We start from the raw sequence: 26283 nt of genomic DNA, 5'->3' as shown, positions 1-26283 counted from the left end.
TTGTATTTGTACAATAAATTGCACTCTTTTAAAATGTATGTTAAAACAATTTCAACCACAGATTACTGCTGACCTGTCTGTCTCGGGTGGAAGTGGCCAATACATGGGTTGAAAGAATTCGTAAACGTCCTTCAGTGTGCGATAATATTTGCTTCATTATGACAAGTTCTACAAACGGTAGGTTACAATTAATTTGAACATTTACGTTTTGAGAGGGATTTGTCTACAAATTCATTACCCAGAAATGTTTATCACCAGGTGATTACCAACTTGCAATAATTACACCTTTCAGATGAAGTATACAGGAACTCTCTTGTAAGACTGCACTGCAAAGGAGGTATCTTGCATGTCTACATCCTTCCAAGTAGCAGTGCGCACTTCCTGTCGTTTTAAGTTGACAGAAATGTGTTTCAGATTTTCACTCTGGGGAACTGGACTGATTTGGTTTGATGTGTAATGATGTGGCGTAACGACCAGAGCTGTGACTTTGGAGCTGGGGAACCAGATTCAAGTCTCTACGTTGCCTCATCATCCTGTGATGCTGGGAAAATCCTTTATTCTCTCAGTGCCTACCAAAAATGATTGTGTCCTTTAATGCGCACAATCACACAAGTTTGTGGAGTGACGGTCCCCCCTGAACCCAAGAGGTGTCTCTTAAATATATGGGAGCCTACTGACCTTAATTATGAAATGCAAGACTTGTCGACGCTAGGGATCATGCATGCCAAACGCAACATAGCTAAACACTGGGGGGCGCAATTGGCTCCGACATACCGAGAATGGCGTGGGGATATGGACAAAGCAATGGTTGCAGAAAGGGCGCCATATATACATTGGGGGTGCCCAAAGAAATGGGAACGCATATGGGGAAAATGGAATTCATATAGAGGGAATACATGTACCCCACCCGCAAGTGAGTCAACAATAGACTCTAGTTGATCAGATGAGGGGTGAGAATAATCTGAGCAGTGCACTTTATTAATAATTGAAGTACTGAAGCAACTAAATCGGATGTCTCAAAGGTATGGGGAAGAGTAAATGGAACAATGCCATGTTCTATAACCATGTTGTGGAAAGATGAGCCTGTTTTCAATAAAAAGAAATAAAACAATTAAAAATGATTGTGTCCTTGTGTAATGTAACTGGTGCTCATGTAAAGCGGTCCAATACCTTTGGGTCGAGTTCGAGCTATATAAAACTGCAAAACATGCATGCTAAGTTTCATGACATAACACAACAAATAAAGTACTAGGTTAAAGGTTGACAAAATCATTTTGTAGCTGAAGAATGCGCTAGGTTTATTAATATCAGGGTTCCATTTTCAGGATGTTATTCACAGCTGTTTACATTTGAGCTTGTGCAACTGCTAGTAAAACACATTGGGCCTCATCTGGATACTGGTCGGAGGCTTTCTGACAGACATCCAAGGTTTAATCTCCCACCACCCTATTACGAAGATGGTGGGTGGAATTTAAACTGACCGGTTAAACCAACTGGCTCCTGACGGGCTCAAGGAAACGGTCGGCCAGTCGTAAGCTGCACATAATTCCTGATGGACGGCATTGCCGCCGTCTGGATTATTATATTGGTTTCCGACCGGCTTTCCATGTTGGGTTTCCGACATGGAAAGCCTGTTGGAAAGCGACATTGGGGGTTCTTAGCAGGACACCCTACCTTTGCCGTCTCCAGTTGTTGGCCTGGGGGGCATTTATGGTACCGCCTGTAAATCCCTGCACTGTGTGGCAGGCACCCATAGGTGCCTGCCACACAGTGCAGGAATTTACAATAACTCACATTTCTCTATGTGTGCTTGTGCTGAGACTGGTTTCTGACAGCCGCACAAGCTCGTATAGGGAAATGGGAGTTTGCAACTGCACCATATGCTCTTGCATCATAATTGAAGTTTCTGAACGCCGACCCAAGGTCAGTCAGTTCCGAAACCGCAGAGATGTCGGTTAGCGGCAACTCTGAATGACATCATAATCAGGCTCTTTATCTCTTATGTTAGCATAACATGTTAATAGTGGTTGAGACTTGGACAGATTTAGTAATGGAGCAAGCATTAACACGATTACCTATGATGCACCTTACTCATATGTTCCTGTCCTCCACCATCCCTCGATCAGCATTGGTTCTTGCATTTATTGTGAGGTAACTGAGGTGGAGGTTTGTAGATAGGTTGTTTTGTTGATCGTTTTATGATCTGCATGCATATCATATTCTCTGGATTTACTTTATTTACTTGTCAAGAAATGACCTAATTGTGAGGTTTTTTCGCATATGGTTTTTCAATATTTAGCTTGTAAATCTATGCCATACTTGTTTTTTTGTGTTTCTGCAGTTGACCTGCTCATGAAAGTTGGTGAGGTGGTGGATAAGCTCTTTGATCTAGATGAAGGGCTGATGGTACATTGGATTCAACGTGGCTTGAGACCACAAGAGGAACAAGCTGCAGGTGACTCTGAAGATGAACCGTCACCAGTTATGGAACTTGTACCATGCCTTTTGGAGGCAGCCAAACAACTGCGGTTTGTATAAACCTTGTTTCTCCTCAGCTTATCTTTTTCCTGGTAATGCACAGTATTTAGTATTTTTAATGTTGTGTATGCAACCTTTCAATGCCTATTATAGGGTAAATCAAGTTCTATATTTAACTATACAATGTAATTTCCTACCTTCACATTCTTTTGAACGGAGTACTAGCCTTTGTAGTTAAAATTGTTATGAAATGTGCCAGTTCAGTGGAGCATATGGTTTTCCACCGGTAGAATCACTGGCCAGGTTTCAGAACTATATTTTGAGTTTTAGGAAATAATACTTTTGATCCATAATGAACACTCCTTTATCTGAATGGTCAGGGGCATGTTGCTAAGAAGAACGAGCCATTAATAGCAACATGTGTTCTCAGATATATGGATAAGAAAGCTTGCAGTTTAGTCTCGGAGTTCCCCCATTGTAAGCACAAGTATGTCGAGAGGTAAATCCCGTATTTTAGTGGCGATAAATGTAATTTTTTTGTGTAGCGGATAAACTATCTGCTATTTTGAATGTGAGTTTTCATTACCATGGGGGAACGTGGTTTCATGGCAGGCTCTTGAAATAGAATAAGTTTCTTTCTAAAACATCTTTCCCAGTGGTCAAGGAGAGAAACTCAGCTTGTGACTCTTTAGTGGTGACTTGCAGAGTTCTTTAAGGGTTGATTCAGAATCATCACCAATGTTATTCAAAATACATGCTGGTACTATTCCTAAGCGACAGTGACATGTCATTTTAGCAGTATGCAGACAGCACCCAAGTATGTCTTGGAGGGTGATCCATCTGAGGCATCAGTCTACAGCATACTAGGGTTATTTCTCTTCAGTCCGTGGCCTGCAGCTGTCAAATCAGTCAACAAAGCCACACATCTGTTTTTCATGTTTATCTACTGTCCGTGTCTGACCATGTACATTGTACAGGTAGTGAAGTTTGAACATTTGCTCTCTAAAAACATAATGAATAAAACCACTAACCCCTTCTGCTCTGTTGTTTATGTCCTTGCCTTGTGACTGGCTAATAGCAGCCTCAGCTGACCTCTTAACTGTGTCTTCTCTTGCTACTTGTTCAAAGGGTCTTATAATAATAGTAGTTTCTATTTATTTATATAATCCAAATTCTATGATTTCTGAGAACTTTAAATAATATGTTCTACGTTACGTTATTTAAATGGTGCTCAATTTACTGACCTCGAATCGATGGAAGGCTGAGTTTTTCTGGCCAGGATTCAGTCTTACAGCCCGCAGATATCAGAAGCAGGTATTCAACCCACTAAGCTATCTTGCCAGCATTATATATGCTGCAGCCTTCTAGTTTCCAGATCTTGGCAGTCTGATCATATTATTGAAGCAAGATTTATCATTTGGTTTGTGCTCAATGATGTGCATTCGTTGTCCAAGTGTGAAGCTCTCTGAGGTATAGCGAGAGGCATGTTTTGCAGCACATCTGTTTTCATTTTATACACTGCTGATCAGGGGATATTTCTGTACAGGAAGGATTTCACCACTTTTGCACAGTAATGGAGAATTTCTTCTGTGCTACAAAGCTATTGACCTTCTAGTCATAAAAAGAAATATGTATCCCTCTCCTGCATGCAATTAAACCAAAAAGTGTATTAGGGCTGAGCTCTTAATTTTGTCAACAAAAAGTAACCAAGGCTCTGTCTCGATGGAGAAAGCTTCTAGACCCTGCTTCATGAGGTTAACTAACGTTACTGCAGTAAAGCAAACAGAAGCAGAAAAGCAATTCCTCACTACAATATTTCTTTATTTTTGGTACAGATAAAATATCTTCTATTATTGAGAAACAATTTCAGTAGTATAAAAAGGTTTGCAACTTCATTGTACCCTAAATAAGCTCCATCAGAGAATAAACCAGCATGAGACAACTGTGCGGACTCCAGGTAAATCTAGCCCTTTTCTCCGTTCATTCCGATTCACATAATGAAGGTTCGTGTCTTTGCCCAACTTATTTAGCCCAGCTCAAACCTTTCAACCCTGGTGATATTGCCATCTATGTATTTTCCATTGATGCCCTGGATGCAGATTTTGTGTTCTTAGAATGCAGAGCTATGGACATACTTTAAGTGGCCGGTGCCCCCCTTCCTTCCCCTGCTTGCATCTGAATTTTGCTAAATACCACTCAATTTCTACAATCACATAGTTACTCCTTGAAAGAGTCATGCCTTACTACTTTGCTCAAATCATGAACTAAGTACACCAATACCTCAGTGTGCACTTCAGAGAAAGCATTCTATGGCGATAGAAGGTATTCCACTCCCCTTGTCACATTAGACCTTGTATCGCAACACATTGCGTACCCTTCTCAGTTGACTGTCAGGAATAACTTTTTTAACAACCGGCATTTGGCTTGTGTTATTTCTCAGACACAGCAAATGGCACTCCATTTTTACTTCCGTACCACTTCTGCATTGATCCTTGATGCACATTCATGTACCCTTCTTCACTTGCCCATTAACAATCATCGGCATCTTCCATTTTCCACCTGTATGGTGTTGAGGCATAGATCCACTTTGCCCTTAGAAGAGATATATGTGCTTTTGGGTCATCAAATTTCTTATGGTTCTTTCTAAACTGCCCACATGTTTTTAAACTTTGAATTGGGAATCTATACTTGATCCTCACACTACCATTAAACACATTTTACCACAAATTGAAATTTATAGGCTAAAAACCTTGCCAGCTGTGTCAAGACCCTGTCACTCGTCCCCTCAAAAGCTCTATTCAGTCACCTAAAATACAGGATTTTGTTTAAGCCTGTATGCTTACTCTTAATACTACTTACCAAACTGGTTCATTTTGACATCAGAATCTCTTCATCTAAAATATCACTCTCTGCATCCACTGAGCCAGTTCTGATAAGTCTACCCATAAACAGTTTGAAAAACACTTCAGAAGTGATTGCTCCCTATAGCTAAAGGCTCTACAAACAAACTTCTGTTCCTGATCTGGAAGTGGCGTACCCAAGTGTTTGTGGCGTCTGTAGCAGTAGATACACATACTATGCATACTCCTGCCATCTGTTGGACTTGTGCAACCTTTTACTTCAAAGAAGGCTTTGAGTCACGAGGTATAGTGACTCCACCTATTGCTGGTATTGGGCATGGGCATCTGATCCATTGTTGGATTGTTGGATTGTTTTTTTCTCCGCCGTCTGGTTAAGACGTATCCCATTGAGTCCAGTTTGACGTTGCTTGGTGTTCTTTCTGGCCCATTTGGATACGTTCCTTATTAGTAGAAATTAAATTTCCGATTACTCTTCGTCTGCTCATCTGTGTCTGGTGGCTAAGCGAGCTCTGGTGGCTTAGTATACTAATGTGTCCATTGTAGGAGCCTGTGTTTGACCTCATAGTGTCACGTTCAAATCCTGGCAGGTCCACTCAGCCTTTCATCCTTCTGAGGTCGATAGAATGAGTGCCATTGAGTTCAGTAACAATAAACATCTGTTATTCAAAGTCAAGATACCCTTCTGGGTAAATGTGCGCTCTACAAATATACATGCTGCGATTCCCCCCGTTTAAGGCCCGGACCCTCAGGGCCCCCATCATTTCCTTGATGTACAAGAATGTCCTCTTGATGGAATAAGCTCCATATCATTTCAACCCGAAGTGTTGTGCAGAATAGCTGAGGACTGGCCTTCAAGGCTTGTCCCCAGACTACCAGGGGGACTCCTTGTGCATTGTGTCTTTAATTCTGGAACAAAAACTCTCCAAAACAGCAGACCCCTTCATATCGCTTCAGCTTTGATGGCACACCGTCAAAAGGATAACTCTCCCAACCTCTTTGGTGACAGAGACACCTAGGGCAACAAACAGCTGGAGCCCTCCGGCACTGAGATAGAGGAGCTGTCGAAATCTGTGGTAGTGAGTACCAATCTCCCACAGACCAATATTCGACAGCACTCACACTCTGGTGAGGCTAGAGATTCAAGCACACAGACCAGTCATCAGGTCTCCAGTCTGCCACTGCCAGAATGCCATGCTTGGCACCAATTAGAAGAGTCTGACCCGATGCCTGCCCAAAATTTGGTGGCAAAGTCCTCCTCTAAACTTTGCCCGTCCACCTCGGCCCAAAAGATGTCCTCAAGGACTCCATCGGACCTGAAGACTTTGGAGCCGAAATCCAGCTTGGCGCCAGGAGGTCATCGGAAATCTTTGGCTCCGAAAAGACCTGCATCCATAACCGCCGTTTCCGAGGATTTCAACCAACTGATACTTCGGTGCCTCCAGGGGGAGCTTGACGCCAAGCAGCAGCATATACACATTCAGCTTTGCATCAGGCGATCATATCCCAAGCCTCCGGACTGACCAAAGGACACTGTTCCTCCTAAGCACCAATTGACCTTTGAGGAAGCCTTAAATTTGCCTTAGGAGCCGGCGTCTATGTAGTCACGCCGTCATAACAAAGGCACCTCACCACCACCTCCATTGCCTCGTCCACAGGCGCCGCCTCCGCCTCCTCCTCCTCCTACTACTACTACTACTACTACGCCCCCTGTACCTCTCCCTACTAGACTGGCCTCACCAGTGCTGGATGTGGGCCCTTTATCACTTTAACCTTGGGGTTCTCTTCCTTCCTGGGTGGGGGTGGGGAAAGGAGCAGTCCAAAGTCTCCCTGTGACCCATCATATGACACAAATCCCCTTGAAGACCGTTGGGCTGATAGACTTGCAGCCCCCTGCTGATAGTCAAGTCAAGTCAAGTCATAGAATTTGTATAGCGCACTACGTACCCAGAGGGTTTCAAGGCGCTTAGGAAGGGGAGGAGGGTTATTTGTCAAATATCCACATTTTAAGCTGCTTTCTGAACGCTAGGTGGTTCTGGGTGAGGCGAAGGTAGGCGGGGAGTGAGTTCCATGTTTTAGCAGCCAGGTATGCAAAGGATCTGCCTCCCATGGTGGTCTTGTTGATGCGAGGTATAGTGGCGAGGGCTTGGCTGGAAGATCGTAGTTGGCGGGAGGGGGTGTAGAAGGACAGTCGAGAGTTGAGGCAATCTGGTCCGATGTCGTAGAGTGATTTGTGTGCGTGGGTAAGCAGTCGGAAGGTGATCCTCTTATTGACGGGTAGCCAGTGGAGGTCTTTAAGGTGATCAGAGATGTGTTCGTTGCGAGGGATGTCTAATATGAGCCTGGCTGATGCGTTTTGGATTCGTTGGAGTTTCTTCTGGAGCTTTGCGGTAGTACCCGCGTAGAGGGTGTTTCCGTAGTCCAGTCGGCTCGTGACAAGAGCGTGGGTAACTGTTTTCCTTGTTTCGAGGGGGATCCAGCGAAATGTTTTTCTGAGCATGCGAAGAATGTTGAAGCAGGAAGAGGATACGGCGCTGACTTGTCTGTTCATTGAGAGTGAAGAATCCAGGATGACGCCTAGGTTCCGTGCGTGGTCTGTCGGGATGGGTGCTTTTCCGAGGGCTTCAGGCCACCAGGAATCGTCCCATGCAGAGGGGGATGTACCTAAGATGAGGACTTCAGTTTTGTCTGAGTTCAGTTTCAGACGGCTTTGTTTCATCCATTCGGCAACTTCTTTCATTCCTTCGTGTAGGTTAGTTTTGGCGGTGCTAGGGTCATTGGTGAGAGAAAGGATTAGTTGCGTGTCGTCCGCGTAGGAGATGATGTTGAGGTTGTGTCGGCGTGCGATGGCCGCGAGGGGGCTCATGTATACGTTGAAGAGGGTGGGACTGAGTGAGGATCCTTGAGGGACGCCGCAGATGACTTCAGAGGCCTCGGACTTGAATGGAGGAAGGCGGACTCTCTGGGTTCTTCCGGTGAGGAACGAGGTGATCCATTCAAGTGCTTTTCCTTGGATTCCGATGTTATTGAGGCGTTGTAGAAGGGTGCTGTGGCAGACTGTATCGAATGCTGCAGAGAGGCCGAGGAGGATGAGGGCGACTGTGTCTCCGTTGTCCAGTAGAGTTCGAATGTCGTCTGTTGCTGCGATGAGGGCGGTCTCAGTGCTGTGTTTGGCTCGGAAGCCGGACTGTGAGGAGTCGAGGGATTTGTTGGCTTCGAGGAAAGCGGCGAGCTGGTTGTTGACGGCTTTCTCAATGACTTTGGCCGGGAATGGAAGAAGCGAGATGGGGCGGTAATTTTTGAGTTCGGTGGGGTCCGCTGTTGGTTTTTTCAGAAGGGCAGTGAGTTCGGCGTGTTTCCAGTCTTCTGGGAAGGTAGCGGAGTTGAAGGAGCAGTTGATGACGTCTCGGAGGTGCGGTGCTATGACGGAGTCTGCTTTGTTGAAGATGTGGTGAGGGCATGGGTCTGTGGGGGATCCTGAGTGGATGGAATTCATCAGGCGGATGGTGTCCTCAGTGGAGATTGGGTTCCAAGCGTTAAGGGTGTTCACGGGGGGAAGGTGGTCAGCAGATGGTAGGGTGGGTTGGTTTCCGGGTTGGTTGTCAAAGCTGTTGTGGATGTCTGCAATCTTGTTGTGGAAAAAAGAGGCTAGGGAGTCGCAGAGGGTTTGAGAGGGGGTGATGTCGTTGGAGTTGGCCGAGGGATTGGAAAATTCCTTGACGATGTTGAAAAGTTCCTTGCTGTTGTGGGCGTTGTTGTCAAGTCGATCCTTGAAAGCTGTTTTCTTGGCTTTTCGGATCAGTTGGTGGTGGGTGCGGGTGGCGCTTTTGAAGGCGTCCTTGGTGCTGGTGGTTGGGTCTTTTTTCCAGGCCTTTTCAAGGGAGCGGCAGAGTTTCTTGGACTTCTTGAGATCATCGTTGAACCATGAGGCTTTCTTGCTGCCAGGTTTGCTTTGACGTTTTTTCAGTGGAGCTAAGGTGTCGGCGGTGTTGGATAACCATAGGGTGAGGTTGGCGGCGGCTTCGTTGGCGTTAGAAGAGAGGGCTGGGGAGTTTCGAAGGAGCGATGCGGAGATTTGGTCCGTGGTGATTTTGTTCCAGTTTCTTTGCAGGGTAGGTTGGGAGTGGATGATGGGTTTCGGCTTGTTGTAGATGAAGTGAACGCAGCTGTGGTCGGTCCAGAGGAGATCCGTAGTGTGGCAGAAGGAGATATGATTGCTGGATGTGAAGATGGGGTCGAGTGTGTGACCTGCGATGTGGGTGGGGGAAGTGACTAGTTGTTTAAGTCCGAGGTTGGCGAGGTTGTCCACGAGGGTGGAGGTGTTGTGGTCGTTGGTCTTTTCAAGGTGAAAGTTGAGGTCTCCCAGAAGGATGTAATCTTTGGAGGGGAGCGCGTGTGGGGTGATGAAGTCCGTGATGTCTTCACTGAATTTTGCGCGGGGTCCTGGTGGTCTGTAGAGGAGAGTGCCTCTGAGTGTTGTTTTGGGGTCGATGTGGATCTGGAAGTGAAGATGTTCGGAGTTGGCGAGATTGACGTCAGAGCTGGTTGAGATGCGGATAGATTTCTTGTGGACGATGGCGATTCCTCCTCCTGTGTGGCTGGTACGGTCTTTGCGGGTGATCTTATAGTCTTCAGGGATGGCAATGGTGATGTCTGGTGCGGAGGAAGCATTCATCCATGTTTCCGTAAGGAAGGCGATGTCCGGGGAAATGGTGTCTAGTAGATTCCATAGGTCAATGGCATGCCTATGGACCGATCGGGTGTTGAGAAGGATGCATTGTAGGTGGTTGGGGTCGGGAATCTGTGGTGTGGACGTAGCAGAGATGTTGTCGGTGCCGCTGAATTTGCAGGAGTAGCAGGAGAAAGGGCCATGGGTGTGTCCAGGAGCGGCAAGGACGCAGTTGGGGGCGCGACCGGGGTCGAGGGCTAGGAGGGAGGCGGCATCGTAGGTAATGCGGGAGGGCTGGGCAGCTCGAGGGGCAGGGGGTCTGGCGCTGGGCGCGGTCCAGGCGCGGACGGGCGTAGACGGGCTTACCTTTGGCGCACCTTCGGCGCGGGTTGGGCGCGGACGCTGCGCGTGGACGCTGCGCGCGGGAACTACTGTCATATATGGATAGCGGAGGGGGAGGGGCGAGGGCGGCTCAGCTGGGAGGCGTGGCGGGCTCAGGGGAACACAACAACAGCAGGATCAAAATGGAGGGGAGGTCAGAGCAGGGCGCCGGGGGAAATCACACACAACAATGCAATCAAAGCAATGTAAGCGCTGTGGGATAATAGCGCTATGAAATTACGAAGCTTACTAAAAATGGAGCTATGCAGATATCACAACTTGGTTACAATGCAGCAATACGATACCACGCTGTGAGGAGCAGCGAGGGGAGCGATCACTCAAGGCGGAAGCAGCGAGTGAATCACAGCGCTGCGAGGTTTGGGGAATGCTTACTGACTTGGACCTATATCCGGCCGAGCCTTTGCCCCCAGACGACACCACCTTGTATCACAAAGTTCTGCAACGGGCAGTACCCATTCACAAGGTGGAGATGAATAAGCAGCATGAGGAGGATGACTTCCTTATGGGGACCCTCTCCTCCACTCAAAGGTCTATACAGTATCTGCCTATGCTTAAAGGGATGCTAAGGCCCGCCCATGATATCTATAAGGAACCGGTGAAGGTGCGAGTCATCAGGCCTATGTGGCCAAACAAATACAAAGCATCCTCTTCCGACTTAACTTACATCAGGGGTCAACTACCACCTGACTCCCTGGATGTACACATACCATGGAAGCAAGTTAATTCCCAGGGCACAGGACATATGTCCCCTCCTGACCGGGATAGTAAAAAGATTGATGCAGTTGGCAAATGCATTGCCTTCCAGTCTGTCAAACATTGGCGTATTGTTAATTCAGTGGGCCAGCTCTCCCAGTACGACAGGGCCCACTCGAATGAGATGCAAGAGTTACTGCAGCACCTCCCCTACCAATGACCAATATAGGAAATGGGGTCAGGAGTTGGTGGTGGAAGGTAATATCATCTCTAGCACCAACATTAGATGCGCCACAGATGACAACGCTGCTTGAATGGTCAACACCAGTGTCCTTCACTGGCAGGCATGGCTGCGCATGTCTGGATTTAAACCAGTGGTGCAACAATATTTCCTCAACTTGCCTTTTGACAGCAAGCATCTGTTCAGCCCTCAAGTTGATGTAGGAGAAAATTAAGAAGGACAGGGACACAGCCAAAACCATCCTGCAGACCCCTTCTGTGAAGTGTAAGTAAGTCACCATTTGGAAGCTACGGCCTCTTTGGGGCTGCCCCTTTTCCTCTGCCCCTTCTGTTGTTACCTTTGTCTTGTCTCCTGCAGTAACCTCAAGAAGGTGTTTTCTGTTGCCTAGGGAAGAATGTGGATGCCTTGAGGGGGGGTAGTAGCTTAAGCTGCTCCACGGTCTAGAGTGCAGCAAAAGGTGCTAAGGGCCCGACCATCCAGCACCTATCGGGCGAACGTTTCAAGGGTTTCTGTCCGGCTCGGCAGAGATCACATTGGACTAGTGGGTTCCTAAATATCATAGTAGAGGGTTGCTGTCTAGAACTGGCGTAAATGCCACCAAACATTCCCTCCCACAGACATAAACTCTCCCAGGCAGGTCACCGTCTGCTCCACAAGGAGATGCATGTACTACTCAGCAAAGGGGACCCTAGAGCCCGTGCCACAACAACACCGCTGCTAGGGGCTATTCCCAAGAAGGACGGGTCCCTAAAGCCCGTCCTCACCTTGAGGCCCCTCAACAAGTACATCCTGTCAGAGCAGTTCCACATGATGGCACTCCGGGATGTCATTCTTTTAGTACAGCCAGGCAACTTCATTACCGCCCTCGGCCTGAAGGACACCTTCTTCCACGTCCCCATATACCCTGCACATCGATGGTTCCTCTGGTTTGTGGTAAGTGGTCAGAAATATCACTTCAAAGGGCTGCCATTCTGAGTAACCACCGTTCCCAGGGTATTTACAAAATGTCTTGCAGTGGTAGCCGCTCACCTCAGAAAGAGCGGTGTCCACGTCTTTCCAAACCTGGATGACTGGCTGATAAAGAGCACCACAGAACAGCAACACCTAGCGCAGCAAGCCACCGTGTATCTCTTGCACCAACGCCCATCTCCAGACCCTGCAAGTACAACCCTTTGTTGGAGCCATACTCTGTCATGTAGGGAAAGTATATCCCAGCCCAGCAAGGCTACAAGCATTCCAAACATTGTTTCCTCTTTTTCAGCCAGATCACCAGGTAATGGTTAGAACGGTCATGTGCCTACTAGGCATGATGACCTCTTGCTTGTAGTAGCCCCACATGCCAGATTACACATGCATCCGTTGCGTGTGTGCCTAAGCGGCACAGTGACCAAAAGCGTAAGGTCAATATGAGGATCTAGTGTTGATCTGGGGTCGTACTCCTCGCTCTCTTCAGTGGAGGAGTGGCAGCAAACTGTTACAGGGACGGCGCTTCCTAGACCCACTTCCGTAAATGAATATCTCCACGTGCGCCTCTCTCACAGGTTGGGGAGCTCATCTTCAGGAGCTACAAGGGGTGTGGCCACCCAACTAACTTCCCTACACATCAACCACCTGGAGTTGTCATCAATCTAGCTAGCCTTCAAGACGTTACTCCATCTCATTTAATATAGGGTAATTCTGGTCCAGGCGGAAAACAAGACCACCATGTCTTATCTAAAGAAGCACTTCCCCAGTTGTAAGTTCATCTCCTCATACAGTAATACCTAGAGTGAGCAACAACTTTGCAGACCGGCTCAGCAGGATGCATCAACAAGTCCACAAGTGAGAACTCCACCCACTAAGTCCTACTCCTGTACTTTTGCCGTTGGTGGTTCCCTCACATAGACCTCATCGCCACTGCCGAAAATGCAAATGCTAAAACTTAGCTTCCAGGCTCCCACAGTCCATGGGCAATGCACAATGGATGAACTGATCAGCGATATTTGCCTACGCTTTTCTGCCTCTCCCACTTCTTCCATGTGTGGTTCTGTAGCTTCTCCAAACATCCCTCACTCTCATCTTGGTAGCCCCGACCTGGGTCAGACAGCCCCGATCACGACACTTCTGGACCTCTCTCTAGTGCCCCATGAGAAGCTGCCCAACCGGCTGGATCTTCTCTCCCAAAATCAAGATACACTCAGTCACCCCTACCCCAAACAGCTCAATCTTGTGATTTGGCTACTGAAGTCTTAAAATGTGGGTACCTCAATCTACTTGCAGAGTGCATGACCATCATTAAAGAGGTACCCAGGCCTACAAGCAGAGCCTGATATGTGGCCAGTGAAGATGGTTTGTACATTACGGTCTCCCAACACGTATTAATCATGTCCAAACAATCGGAGACATTGTTTTTATGTGCCTTGGTTGCAAAAGTCAGACCTTGCTTATCCCTCCATCAGACTTCAATTAGCTGCTGTTTCTGTTTCCCTCCAAAACAGAGAATACATTTCTCTTTTTCGTGTTCCTGTTATTAAAGCCTTTATTGAAGGTGTCAAAGATTATCCCACGGTGGGTGCCACACGCTCCTGTTTGGTAGCTCAATATTGTTCTCACTAGACTAATGGGCTCTCCTTTTGGACCACTACTCTCTTGTCCCTTACAGTTTCTTTCCTGAAAGGTGACTTTCCTTGTAGCCATAACCTCTCTTAATCGTGTTAGTGAGATACAGACCTTTACTCTGCAAGAACTTTTTTTGCAAGTACACCAATATAGGTCAGGCCTTAGGACAAACCCCAAATTATTCCGCTAACGAGGCCTCAAGCTTTCGCCTCAATTAAACCATAGAAATCCCAGTGTTCTTCCCATATCCAGAGTCTGTGGCAGAACAAGCTCTTCACACATTAGATGTTCAAAGACAGCTAAAGTATTACAATAACAATGACAGAAAAAAAGGCATTCCATGAGAATGTGTCTCTTTCTCCAAACCACACAAAGATTATGCTCTCTCAAAGGCAAGTATAGCATGCCAACTTCTCAAATGCATAGAAAACTATTATGCCTGTCCCTCCCAGACCTCACTCAACCTGCAGAAAGGGAGCTTCTATGGCTTTCTTGGGTAATATTCCTACAGCTGACATCTGCAGAGTAGCTAAATGGTCTAGGCCCCCACCCCCACACATTTACTAAACAATACTGTGTGGATTTATTAGCTTGCCAACAAACTATGGTTGGGCAAACTGTCCTTCGTACACTTTTCCAATCCTCTGCAGCATCCCCAAGCTAGCCACTGGTTTTGGGAGGACTGCTTTTCAGTGTATGCATAGCATGTGTATCTGTAGCTACACATGCCACAATCAGAAAACACTACTTACCCTGTAAGCATCTGTTCTGGGGCATGTAGTGCTGTACATTCACATGCACCCACCCTTATCCCCGGGTGTCTTCATGTGTTGCAGACACTTTCAACTTTCATCCTTAACCTTTTCTTTCGCATGGTCATCTTTTCTGTATCTCTATCCTTCATCTACATCCTCTCCATTTGTGTGGAAAAACAATCTAACAGTGGAGCCAGTGCCCATCCACATTACCAGCTATAGGTGGAATCACTATACCTTGTGACTTGAAAAGACTTCTTGGAAGAAAAACTACTTGCACACGTCCGAGCGCAACACTAGATGGCATGTGTAGGCACAGCATGTGAAAATACAGCACTACATGCCACAAACAGATGCTTACAGGATAAGTAATATCTTCTCTTTGTCACATAGACCCCCCCCTTACTTCACTTGGAGCTTCTTTTCATCCAGTGCTTCAAAGTCATACATCAGACTGTAAAAATGACTTGTTCAAAACATGTTGTTGCGTTGCATATCCAACATTATATTGCTACAGTATGTTTGTTTCATTTTCTAAATATACTTTACTCGACCATATAGCCTTATAAAAGGTCTGTGCAATGAAAACATCCAAGGATACAATAAGAAGGATAAAATTCGGTTAAAAATACAACAATCAGATAGTCTTCATATAAAAATAGGTATTTGCAAAATCACAAAATGAGCTTGAACCTATACAATTGGATTGCAAAGAATTGGTCATGATATATCCAAATAGTAGTAAATTCGCCACGCCACTCCTGAGCAGGTGACCAAGTGCCTTTATTGTCAAAGATGATGCACAGATAGGAAAATGCCTCTACTTTAGATTAGTTCCCCCTTTAACATCTTCCTTCTTGATTTCGTGTTCTTCGGGCCTGTTACCATAATATGTGATTTTTTAAAAATAATTGGTACTTGGGTACAACTATTCATAAATTGCTCAAAGCTATTTAATAGGAGTTGCAAGCCCAAAGCGGTATGCACGATCAGAACCACATCATCCGCTTATTGAAGTTTTGGAATTTACTGCTTCCCCACTCTTGGAATATCAGTAGCGGCCCGAAACAGAACCGTGTCTGGTTTGTTAATATACAGTGAGAAAAGAAATGGGGCCAAGGTACAACCTTGCCGAACTCCACGATGGATCTCAAAAGAGTCCCTACAGGTACCCTCAGCATTGTATCTCACCACTGCAGAGAGGTCTAGATGTAGATTGCCCATTGACTCCCGTACCGGACAGTATATCCCACAATTTTCTCCTATTGACTCTGTTGAAGGCCGATGTTGGGTTCATGATTGCAAGGGGGAGGGGGCCTCCCTTGACTCGAATGAATTCTGAACAAGCAGATATTACTTTAGGCACTGATCAAGGGTGTATTGACCCAGCGTAACCCCATACGGCTAAGAGAATTTTGTTCTCCGTTGCCCAAGTTTACAACCCACCTTCACGGCAAAATTAATAAGGGAAATTAGGCGATAGCAAACAGGGTCACTGTGGTCCTCTTTATTGAACACTGGAACAATTACCAATTGCTCCAGGACTTAGTAATAGTTCCTCTAGTTGCGGAATTCATGCTGTTGGTCAAGATTAATGCCCAGTCAATCAAGTGTACCTCTATATGTCCGAAGGAACCTGTCTGACCGGGAATTTTTTTTTTTAATTTAAAGTAGTTTAATGCCTTGGACACCTCCTCAACCTCATACATAAGGTTCCTCCTAGCAGAGGGCCAGTGCATGGCTGTTAGCGCTGTCATTCTATTCGGCTCCATATGTTTTTTAGATAGGCTATGCAAACGGATATGATATTCAGCTCCCTTTATTGGAGAGGAGACTGGCAGATTCACTATTTCCCAAAACCGGTCAGTAGTTGTAGGATGCTAGCTTTAAAGAGTTCATCCCATGCGTCCCCTTGTAACTATTGCCTTCTCTTTTTCAATGCCATTTCATATTCAACACGACAAAGAGATACCTCTATTCTGTTGGGTGGTCAAGCTTTCAATGCTGCCATAAGTCTGTGATGCGCTCTTAAGCATTCGCCATCAAACCACTGACAGATTCCTTTTTTCTTATGATTTAGGCAGGTCCAAACTTTCTATTGAAATATTACCAGAAGACTGCAATATTATTTCTGGGTCTAAGGCTCCATCATACCCTCTCAATATCCACCTTACAAGTAATTTCAAAAAGAAGGTTTTAGGGACGATATTATTCCATTTTAACCACATTCCCAGATTACAAGCCAAAAGGGCCTTTTGGCCGATGGTTGATTGACATTTAGTAATAGTTCTACCATAATGTAGCCCCAATTTCAATGGAAATATGGTTCTATAAGGGCTTCAATCTGCTTCTGAGAATGACACGTCCCTCTAAGGTAGCAGCGATGGAAAAAGTAATCATTAATAGAGCTCACTCCTCTTCCTGTAAATGTTAATTTAAATGTAAATGTTGGAATAATGGGAGGTTTGGCGCCATCCCAATTTAGCAGCTTTGATGGGATTAAATTCTGCTACTAGGGAATTCAATACATCTCCTTGAGATGTATGTTCATAATGAACTGGGCTCGCACCACTTCTCTGTTCCCCATCCGCTGAAAGACAGCAACTCTCTAAACAGGGGTGAATATTAAAGTCTTCCAGAAGGACAACAGGAATATATATGTGTGTGCACCCTCTTGCCAGTCGGCCTAGAAGGACCTTACAACCGTTAGTTGTTCCATAGCGCTTTGAGCATTGACCGAGTTATAAAAATGTAGCACAAGTAATTCTGCTGTGTTTGCGAGCGGAAGTGATTCTGCTCACAGGTGAGGAGAGCTTGTGGGTATGTGTCAGTTTACTACTTAAGGACAAAGATATTAGCGTAATCAGGCCTCCTTTGACTCTGCCCTCAGCAAATAGTAGGGCCAGGGAAATAAAGGAGGAAAAACCTTCCAAATTACTGTGGTAGTTTTCTCCCATGTCTCCTAGAGGGCTATTATATTATAGCGATTCAGATTCCTTAGCCACCCCTGTCCTCTCTGTTGTTGTTTAGACCTGTGATGCTCCTACTCAAGGTACCCATAGATGTCGATGACTGGATAGTCTTAGGGTGTGGTAGTCTCTTACTTTCTGTGGTGACATTCTCTTGATCTTCACACTTTTTGTAGAGTCAGTCAATATTCTCTAAACAGTTCAATACAAAAAACTATTATGGATTTGAACCACGTAGTGGGAGTAACCGTCTCCTTGGGGGGTATCCCTCTCCTGGTTCTCTCCGTTCTGGTCTTGGTCGGGACAACTCTGGAAGGTGGGGGTATACCTTTATTTTGGCATTGGGCTGGGTGCTTGCAGCATACCCCTCAAAAATTGACCTATAACCTCCGGATTGTCCAAATTCATGATGACACAGTCCCTTCTTCGGGCTGTTACCCACCCACTCTCTTTTTCGGGTCATGATAATGTGATCCACAAAATTAGCCCTTCCCCTGATCTGAGAGTAGTGCCAATGTGCCACTTTGTTCATCAGTTGGAGTGTTGTTTTGTTCTTATCCTGTGTAAGTGTAGGAGAGCTAGACAAAATCAGCACAGTGGGGTAGAGGCCCGTAGGAGATGCACTCTTTTCATGGAACTATCCGCTCTCTGAGCTTGCTGTCCACCCATCTGAACAGCAGCTTGTTTAGGAGAGTCAGACCAGCTAGGCTGGTCAAAGATGTTCCTATCCTGAAGGGGCCTGGGCATTAGTACTGTTTGCTGATTACTTTCTCCCTCCCCCAGTCCCTTTTCTACGTCATGCTGGGCCCTGAGTTTGGTAGTTCCCCACCCACAAATCTTCTCTCCATGTCTGTTTTTACTCCTTCACTTTTCAATCATAGCTTAGAGGCTTGGGATAGTGAGCCTCCCACCCTGTGTCTTATGTTGTGGGTCAGTTTTATGCTCCTTCGCCGCCTTCTGTGATGGTAAACTCTCGGTTTGTGTTTAGGAAAGTGTTGATTCCATTGCTGTTAATCTTGATATAATGGGTGAAATAGAAGAAGTTATTAGGTGTTTAATTTTAGTATACCAGGGCTCTAGCAAGGAATGAATCCTGGAGTAGCAGCTCTCATGTATATCCCCTTTGCCAGTGGTTTTTACATTATCCCGCCTGCTAGGTTTGAATTATACATGTCATGTTGTGCTTGGCCGTTGCTTTCCAGAGCTCCCCTCGATCCTGATTCCTTTTGTTGTTGAGACGAGGTGTCGATAACATCGGTAGCAACATTATGAATTTGTGCTATAGTTACTACCTCAGAGTTTGGGGTGGTCAGTTTCCGACTTGAGGCCTCACACTGTGTTGCTAACTGGGAGTAGGGGTGGGTTCTGGGACACTCACATGGCAAAATGGAGGGGGGAATCGCTAAAGCTGACACGCCGGATCCTAATTCTTCGTCTACTGAAGTTATATCTTCTGTTAAAGCCCCCAAAGCTGAGGTTGAATACGTTAGGATTGAGTTTCCTTTAACAATTGCTTTCTGCACACTGCCTGTCGGGGTGATAGTTTACAGTTGACCATAATGGATGGTTACAAATCTTTTCTTACTTATATCTAGACAATTGTTATAATCGAAACAATAAAAAAAAGAGAACTAACTGGAAGAATCAAACACCATGAGCGATTAAATAATTCAAAAACTGTGACCAAATGGCCAACATTGTTTGTGGGATTAAAATAATTAAAATAAAATATTAGGGTACTCTAAAGTGGCTTAGCCCAGGTCTCCGAGGCAGCCTTAAATGTGCATCCTGCTCAATTTTCGAACACTTGAGCGCGTTAGTGGGGGCCCAGACTGGGCTTTCAGGGGCGTGGAGGGGGCTTTGGCCCGGGCACCCCCCCGCATGGAACCTCAGAGTGCTTCATAGCTGTAGTCACTAATGTTGGCCCCGCTTCTCCTGGTCCCAGCTAGAAATACTGGGGCATCAAATCCCATTTCAGTGTTTAGTGCATCCCGCGCCACACACGGAGGAGGGTGCAGAGTGCTCTGTAGCGCAAAGACACTGGTTTTATTCAGGGCACAAGTCCTAAAAAAGAGAAGTGGGGGGACTAACCTAGTTAGGCAGTATGCAAGCGACAACACGGTATGCGACATCACAGCGCGTGAAATCATGGCGCATGACATCACACATGGCATCACAGGAATTGACATCATAGAAAGTGGCATCACAAGCCACGACTTTACAGGAAGTGGCATTATAAGAAGTGACATCAGATCTAAAGCCCTCACATATATGTTTAGCAGGTCTATCATGTGCACGTTGGAGCGCATTGAGGGGATAATAGCACAGTAAGCTACGGAAGATGATATGTGACTTCTGCACCTTGCAATCCCCCAGTTTTATTTAACACTCCTGTACATCGATTTACACATTTATATAATGTATTGTACATGTAATATGCACGTGTTGATGTAAAGCGCTCTGACACCCTGACTTGGAATGAGTAGGGCTATACAAGAAAAAATAGCGAAACTTAAATTATTTCAACACCTCTTCAGGGTAAGTAAGCGCTATATAAATGCAATTTGCTTTGTGAAAATACTGAGAAAGACCAACACATCTGACATTCTTACAGTTCATATCTTCTAAACAGGGACTGAAGGAAGTGAAAAGCTGCCTCTGTTAAGTAAGTGTGAAGTGCTAACAAGGAGTGAGCCTTTGTTTCCCCTCCGCTTCATTTGCATCAGGTGTGAGGCTCCTGACTGCTCCCAGCCAAGAGACTCGAGCAAAAGGAGGCCTGATGACCCCTCAAATGTGGCCTTTGTAATGGGCCCTGCAGGAGTCCTAAATAAGAAAGTCCCGTCCCACCTGCACGTTGTTGCTTGTTGCAGATGGAAAACAGACACTGCTGAGTTCACTTAAGCACATTATTCAGTGGGTCCCAAATGCTTGGCAGGCTGGACGGCGTTCACCCTGTGAAAATAGTGGGTGGACGCCGTCTACCTGCGACTCGTGCCCTGGTTTTATCCCCTTCTGTCCTGGCCTCAATTTGGAATATTAGGGCGTGAAGCCCCCTTGCAGCCGTTAGTGCGTCATTTTACTCACGTCTTTTACTGCTATTAACTGTGCTGCGAATCAACACACTAGCATATTAATGGCACAGTGTTCAGAGAACAGCTTCATGCTGTGCTCGGACCTTGTGCGCTGTTCATTAGGGGGGGGTTGCTTCTGTATCCATCATCAACAACACTGTGGTCTACAGCTCTTGTCTCATGCGGAGAAAGTGTACACATCACACTCGAGACCGGGGCCTTTAGACTAGTTGTTGTAAGGTGTTGATGTTCTCTCTAATTTTGTGATTTAAATGTGTAATTTGTGTTTGCAGCTCTGACAACCCTGAAGGGCTTGATGTGTACATGCATATTTTGCAACTGCTTACTACAGCGGATGAAGGGATTCAGGCAATAGGTAAGTTACCTTAAACATCATTTCTTTATAAGTAATATGCGTAATGCTGAGAGAATTCTAGTTCACCAGTAATAGACCTCAGTATTGAATGCCACTAAGCACGATACAATTATTCTTTGGGAAATTAGCTGCTATATTTAAAGACTTGGCTAATTATTTTGGTTGGTCAGTTTCCTATGTGCAAATATATCAATCAACGCTTCAGGCCCATTAATTATACACTATTATATAATTATTACATTATGTTCTTTTTATTAAACAATCTCCTGTCCTCCTTTGTTGTGTTCGGCCACCCCCATTGATGCCAGTGAGTAGCTTGTGCCACATGGAGGCTATTCCACAAGTTGGGTGCCACCTTTTAGGTCACCAGGCCGCCCGGCGATGAAGAATCCCCACCTAAAAGACCCTCCGGATTCCAGCCCGTGCTGGCTGTTCATGTTTTATTTTGTTTTAATCATTTTCAACAATGCAAAACTTTATAATCCTGAAGTGCACGCCAGTCCATTGTCCTGCAAATGACAGGTGAAATGTATGCAATAGCTACAGCGTACCTTGATTACATTTATGTTTAAAGCTTATTTTCCCTGTTTCAAGTTCAACTACATTTGGTTTGTGTGACCTTTTTTTTTTAACCAAGTTTTTATTTATTTTTTAATAAAATTAAAGTATAGCGTATGTCACAGTATCATAAAAGAACGAGTGGTACAGATATGCAAGTTCAAGTATACAGCTGTATTTACAAACCATTAGAAAGGCATTCTACTGCCATGATACTCCACATTCTCGGGAACAAATTCTCTGTCAGGGGGCATTCATTTTTATTCCAGTTGGTACCTATGAAGGTCTTTGCCTCAGCCAAGCAGTTCCACATCAGTTCTTTATCTACCTTAGATTGATATTCCATCAATGGGGTGTACAAGCTAAGTAGGATATTATATTTATGCATTGGGAGTGGATATCCAAGGACCATTGTCATAGCTGCTAAGATTTCTTCTCAAAATGGTTTAATGAGTGGACAATCGCACCATGTATTTTAGAAATATTCCAAAAGCCCACAATATCTCCAGCAGAATGCCGGCTTCTGGGCATTGAATTTTGTTAGGTTATTTAGGTAGAAATACCAGTTATATGCTTTTTATAGCGGGCTTTTCTACCAAGTATGCTATGTGTATTTTTAGCAATATCTCTCCAGATGGCTGACCACTGTTTGTCGTCTTGCGGTTTCCCAAGCATCCATGGCCAATAGGACTCAGGCCTCATATTGGTCTCAGGATGCGCTTGCGGCCTTTAAGAGAAAGCGTTGTTATGCAACCTTTTGCGGTACCTTCATTTTCAATTTCTTTTTCAAAGGGGCGAGGGCCCGAGAGACTGCTGTTGTAATTTCGTGGTGCATCACCCAATGTCTCAGCTGTAGGTAATGATATTGTTTTGCAGCATGAATCCTTGCCTAGATTCACATGCTGTGCATTATTCTGCCATCTAGTGGTTAGGTACGGAATTGTACTTTTTCTTCAGTTTTGTTTTTAGGTCTCGCCTAGCGATGCAATGCGAAGCGCTGTCGCTAGCGAGATCTATTGTTGTCGACTTGCTTTGGGAGGGGGACAGGACATGTGCACGCGCACAAAGGACTGCAGTTGTGAACGCGTTCGTGAACGCATACGACGGCATTAGATTAACATGCAGGACAGGGGATGTGCACCTGTATGGTGCAAGCAGGAGTTGTAATAACGCCGCAAGCCGTACGTGTGCACATGAACTGTCTGTGCCGAAGCTTAACAGACAGGAGATGTGCACATGTAGGGCTCGCTGCGTTATCACAACTCCTGCTCGCACCATACGTATGCACATCTCCTGTCCAGGTGCGGCGCGCTTACCACGTACAGCATGCCTCACCCCACTCACCGGCTCTTGTGGGGACTCTGCGCTGCTCCATGGCTGGTCTCCTCGATGGCAGGGGGGACTCGCCTCTTCACCCGGTCACAGCAGCAACACGCGGGGCTCCGTCTTGCTCACAGGAGCCCCGCCTGAAATCCTGCTCTGGTCTCACCATGCGGCATTCACGAAGGCGGGGTGGACTCCCGCCGAACTTCCTCTACTGCTTGCCTCACTTCTCCTACACGCGGGCTGGGGCTCCCTCAGCTCACGGGAGCCCCGGACACTTCCAGCCGCGAGCTCCATGCCCCGCCCATGTCCCGGGCAAGGTTGTCTAACTTCTGGGACATGCTCATAGCGGCCTGGAGAAGGCTTACAAAACAGCTCGGGCTGCTGCGGGAAACGTGGGGTGGGCTCCCATCTCATCCTTTTTCTTTGGTGGTTACACAGTGAGTCTTTTTAGGTCTCGCCAGATGTGCACGCTCATGGCAACGCGCTCTGACTTTCGCGCGCACTCCATCTCAGCTTTCGCTGCGTCTTCGCAGCGGTCAGTCGCTGCTGTGATTTCATTATTTCCACGGACACACTAAAGCCCAGGGCCACGTAGTGCATGCCTCACCCCACTCACCGGCTTACGCCAAACACCAATTACCGCCGAGATGGAACACATCCTGCCTCTGCCCGCCTGCCATCTCGTTAGCATCTCTTCAGTTGAGGCTCGATTTAATAAACAAATGCGGCTTTAATAATTCAAATCTCACTTCTGGGGATGCGGCGGAGCCCGTCAGAAGCGTTTCTCCCACCGTCTGGGGCTGTGCATGTACTAAAACCGGGCTCTGTACCCAGAACGCCGACGGCGGCTGTGCTTTCGGCTCCTTCTAAGGCACACAGATAAGCACATGGCGTCTTCAGTTCTTAGCGCGTAAAAAAAAAAACCTTAAACAGGCTATGTTTGTATTCATGGATCCTCTGCATTTGGAAGGGACAGTGAAACAGTTGAGCGACAGTGGTGGGAGCTCAAGGGTGCGGGCGGGCCGTGGCCCAGGACATCGGAGGTGCAGCGTGCGCTCCGTTCTTCACAGCCCCCCACGTAGCCTAGTTCTCTGTGTATCCGAGAGGTAGCCAGGTGCAAGTGATGGTTTAGAGGCGGCAGGCAACGCTTGCAGAAGAGGCCTAACCTATCATTCACTCATTCATAGTCTTGCGGGAATTCAAAATGATGCTTAAAATGAGCAGCGCCGGAATTTCACAGTTACAAGGCGATATGAACAATGAACATCCTTAACTAAGATTTTATCTCTTCGCCTCGATAAATTTGTCCCCCCAAGTCGCCCCATCTCACTTTTGGTAGTACAAAGGAGAGGGGAAAGCGGCAGGCCCCCACCTCGCCATCTTCAGGAGTAAGTTGTTGTGGGTCTCCCAGGCCCCGCCTCCTGACAGGACACCCTGCATTTCTCAGCCCAGCTACTTTCCTAGAGTTCAGGCATTGGCTCAGTCTGTAGGTGACCCTGACTCACTCTATACAGAATAGTGCTGGCACTGATCATTACACGCATGAATATAAATGTGCAGAAAGCTAATTTATCAAATAGAAAACAAAGCGACATTAACAAATACTTTCAGTTGCAAGGGGGATTAGACCTAGGCAGTGTTTTAAATGGAAAAATAGAAGTGCAGGTACCCTGTACCAGAGTACCTGCTTGTTTCTGAGAAGTACCGCTTCTCTCCAATTAAAAGTATTATGTCTCTCTTGAGAAGTGCAGGTACTCTCAAAATAAAACGGTGCCGGTACTCAATACTGGACAGTACCAGCCCATTTAAAGCACTGGGTCTAGGGGTAGGGCTGCCGACTTTGGAAAGGGGAAGTGGGCTGGAATCTCGGCCATGTTCAACATCCTGTGATTCTGGGCAAGTCACTTTATCTCGGCCTGGCTAAAGTGCAAGGGAAGTAAAGTGTAAAGTGCTCTATTGCCCATTGTCCAAGTGTGTGCTAGATAAAAGTGAAAAAAGCAAACCTCCGCAATGCTAATTTCGTAAAAAACCTAGAATGGGTTTACACCAAACCATGAAAAGCACACTTTGAGTGAAGTCCTACTTTCATGAAAACGTTTGGGTAAATCCATTCAGCAGTTTCGGATGTAGTTTGGCTGCAAAGGAATGATTTCCCTTTGTAGCTAACATGGGAAAAAATCATTTTGATACCACCTTAACTATTTTTCTGCTGCACAGAACGTCCCCAAATGTAGCAAGTCGGGCCCTAATGCATGCACTATGCAAGCACCAAATTAGGAGCACATCCGTCATGGAATGCTTTTTCAATGGAAAGTGCAGCTGAATCATATCTACACAGAGATAACTTCCACTGTGTAATATGAATATATTACAAGCACTTGCAATGCAATAGGCATCGCATTTACGCGACTTTGAGCTATTGGTACTGTAAATGACAATGCCTATTATTTATGTTTAGGTTTTTAAAGCATAAATAAAAGCCACTCATTTACAATCCCAACAGCTTAAACTCGTGGAAATGCGATACCTATTGCATTGCAAATGCTTGTTGTGTCCCCTGCGTGACATCAGACAGGACCTGTCAATTCCCCTATTTCACAAAATCATGGAGAAAGCCCAACCACTGTGGACAAATCTTATTCTAAGACCTACTATCCAGGGGACAAATTATCAAGATCAAACCAGAAAGCGATCTCCTTAAAATGCAGAAGGGGAAGGTATACCTCCCGGACCCAGCAACTCTCCACCTTGCAGCCTGGTGCCTAAATATTTAGAATTCGGACTTCTGCAACTACCAACTAGAACTATGGAAATACTAAAAGAGGCAAGGATGCCTCCCACAAGACAATACTATGCAGCAAAATGGAGAAGGTATCTCCACTGGTGCACAGAAAATAAAACAATGAAAACAAGAAAAAGTCAGGAAACTGTACTAACATGCCTCACCCACCTGCTGGACAGCGGTATAAACTATTCAACACTTAAGGTACATTTGGACGTCTTGGTAGCATACGCCAGAGGTGCAACAGGTAACTGTCTATTCACCTTACCTTTTAATCAAAAGATTCCTAGAGGTTTCAAAGAGAATTGCACCCCCAAGAGCAGCACCGGCGCCTATGTAGAGCCTAAACAGAGTACTGTCGCAGTTCATACAAAACATTTTGAACCTATGCATAAAGTGGATCTACGAACTAGTACTGTAAAATAGCATTCCTAATTGCCATCACATCACTACGTAGAGTAAGTGAACTTCAGGCATTAACAATTCAGGAACCATACATGCAAATAC

General features: G+C 45.9%; 1 protein-coding gene across 2 annotated transcripts in view; it reads left to right on the top strand.

Moving 5' to 3' along the window:
* SAAL1 (serum amyloid A like 1) overlaps positions 1-26283 on the top strand; it is a 305196-nt gene that overhangs the window by 171778 nt on the left and 107135 nt on the right. For both annotated transcript variants that reach the window (XM_085648052.1, XM_085648053.1), the window contains 3 exons: positions 62-177; positions 2342-2528; positions 21028-21110. In XM_085648052.1, coding sequence (XP_085504178.1) covers positions 62-177; positions 2342-2528; positions 21028-21110 — 386 coding nt within the window. The remainder of the gene's footprint in view (positions 1-61; positions 178-2341; positions 2529-21027; positions 21111-26283) is intronic.

This window comes from Triturus cristatus, chromosome 3_2 (genome assembly GCF_964204655.1).
Source record: "Triturus cristatus chromosome 3_2, aTriCri1.1, whole genome shotgun sequence".
Classification (NCBI taxonomy): domain Eukaryota; kingdom Metazoa; phylum Chordata; class Amphibia; order Caudata; family Salamandridae; genus Triturus; species Triturus cristatus.
The sequence above is the reverse complement of the archived record's forward strand: the minus strand, read 5'-3'. Positions and strand labels throughout refer to the sequence as shown.